The sequence below is a fragment of the Limulus polyphemus genome, unplaced genomic scaffold (assembly GCF_000517525.1).
Source record: "Limulus polyphemus unplaced genomic scaffold, Limulus_polyphemus-2.1.2 Scaffold1546, whole genome shotgun sequence".
Lineage (NCBI taxonomy): Eukaryota > Metazoa > Arthropoda > Merostomata > Xiphosura > Limulidae > Limulus > Limulus polyphemus.
This window is the reverse complement of record NW_013667156.1, coordinates 179,410-181,380: the sequence shown is the minus strand read 5'-3', so window position 1 is coordinate 181,380 and position 1,971 is coordinate 179,410. Positions and strand designations below refer to the sequence as shown.

The window sequence follows — 1,971 nt, the reverse complement described above, 5'->3', positions numbered from 1 at the left end:
CTCATTTGTGGCACAGTGCAGCGGCGGGCCGGATGAACTGACCTCGCGGGCCGTAGTTTGGTGACCCCTGTTCAAGAGTGAATCTCATTAATCATGTTAAATTAAGGCGCAGCTGAAACGTAAGTGTCATGAATTTCATTTATCTCTTTTATGTGAACTTTTCTGAAGTAGAAAAGCTGTCAAGTTGAACATGTCTAAAATGTATGGATCTCGGAAGTAAATTAGCCAATAGAGGATATTTTGAAAGCTTAGTTTTATATTTTTGCCATGAGCAAAAACAATCTGTTATTATGAAATGAATATAATAAAACTATCTATATATAATACACACGACTATAAAACTTATGTGATAAAATAAAAAGTAATTTTTTTAGGTCTTCGTCTTGAGCTTAGACTTGTGACCCTTGTACGAATAAGGTTAGGAAAATATAATTATGGATATACATATATATAGAACTTATTATCGATACACGTAAAGCCTGTTTTCAAGACTTCATTTTATTACATTGATTCAGATGTCCATTGACAACTGTATAATACAGATAGGGGCGACGATTACTTTTGCTTTTTACTTTATTATAATTGCTTATGTGTTGTTTGTTTGTTTTTCATACCGGATTGGCAATAGCTACCATATAATTGGTTACTATGCGGTTGGTACAGTTGGTAAGAAAGCAAATATTACGAAGACTGTTAAAACTAACTTAATTATTTAAATCAGGTCAGTACTCTTCAACCACCTTAAAAGTTACTCTATTACATGTTATTAATCTAATCAAGTCACTTGAGGAAATTTGAGATGGCTACTAAACTGTATTTAGTGGTACGTAAACACTTCAAACTTCCTATAGATCTGGATACATTAAGGCAGTATAAATATTGTGATCGGACTATTTCTACTTCAGGAAAATTACTTCTAACCTGCTAACACATCTGGAGGTAAGCATTTTAATTTTTTTTTGTTAGTATGAACTATATTCTATGTAAATTATACAATGTAATATAGGTAAACTATATTTTTTATTAATTTCATTTTATTATTATATATTTTTATTATAAACTATATTCTGTAGTTAAACTAATTTCTCATGTCTTAAACTATATTCATCATTTCTATTTATTATTATATGTTTTTATTATTAACTATATTCTATATTGTATAACTGAGATACGCTTTTGTATTTCTAGCGTAATCATGATGCAGAGCTACAGAAGTCTACATCTAGCTCTGGTACTTCCGCCCTGGTGCAGCAACTTACAATAGCAGCGTACTGTACAGAATCAACTAAATATATGTCTACACATCCTCGTCAGAAGCACGTCACTAACAAACTCGTCAATTTTATTGCCGGAAAACTGCAACCATTCTCAATGGTGGAGTCAAAAGGTTTTCCAGATCTAATGGCAGCCGTGAATTCTCGGTATATTCTTCCCAGTCGAAAGCATCGGTCTACAACGTTGATCGACAGCAAGTTTGATGTAGTCCAACAAAAAGTCATCTCTCTACTGCAACTTGTACCAACTTCAATGTTACTGTGGATATCTGGAGTAGCAGACAAATGCACAGCTTGCTTGGAGCCATTGGAAAATGCAAACAGTCATGCTGGCATGTGTGCATTTCAAAGGGCGTCACACATCTGATAACATTGCAATTCAATATAATGAAATAATAAATATCTTTAACATCAACAACAAGATGTCATATGTGACATCTGATAACGCATCCAACATGATCAAAACTTTCTGCCCGCTTGGATTTGAGTTGCAAACAATACCTAGTGGGGCCCAGCATGGCCAGGTAGATAAGGTGCTCGACTCACAATCAGAGGGTCGCGGGTTCGAATCCGCATCCCACCAAACATGCTCGCCCTTTCAGCCGTGGGGGCTTTATAATGTGACGGTCAATCCCACTATTCGTTGGTAAAAGAGTAGCCCAAGAGTTGGCGGTGGGTAGTGATGACTAGCTGCCTT

General features: G+C 35.4%; 1 protein-coding gene across 1 annotated transcript in view; it reads left to right on the top strand.

Moving 5' to 3' along the window:
* Nucleotides 1-1,844, top strand: part of LOC111086910 — a 48,121-nt gene extending 46,277 nt beyond the window's left edge. Inside the window, exon 4 of the mRNA XM_022391696.1 lies at nucleotides 1,189-1,844. Within this exon, the coding sequence (XP_022247404.1) occupies nucleotides 1,189-1,193 (5 nt within the window). The 3' untranslated portion in view covers nucleotides 1,194-1,844. The remainder of the gene's footprint in view (nucleotides 1-1,188) is intronic.
* Nucleotides 1,845-1,971: the final 127 nt, after the last annotated feature.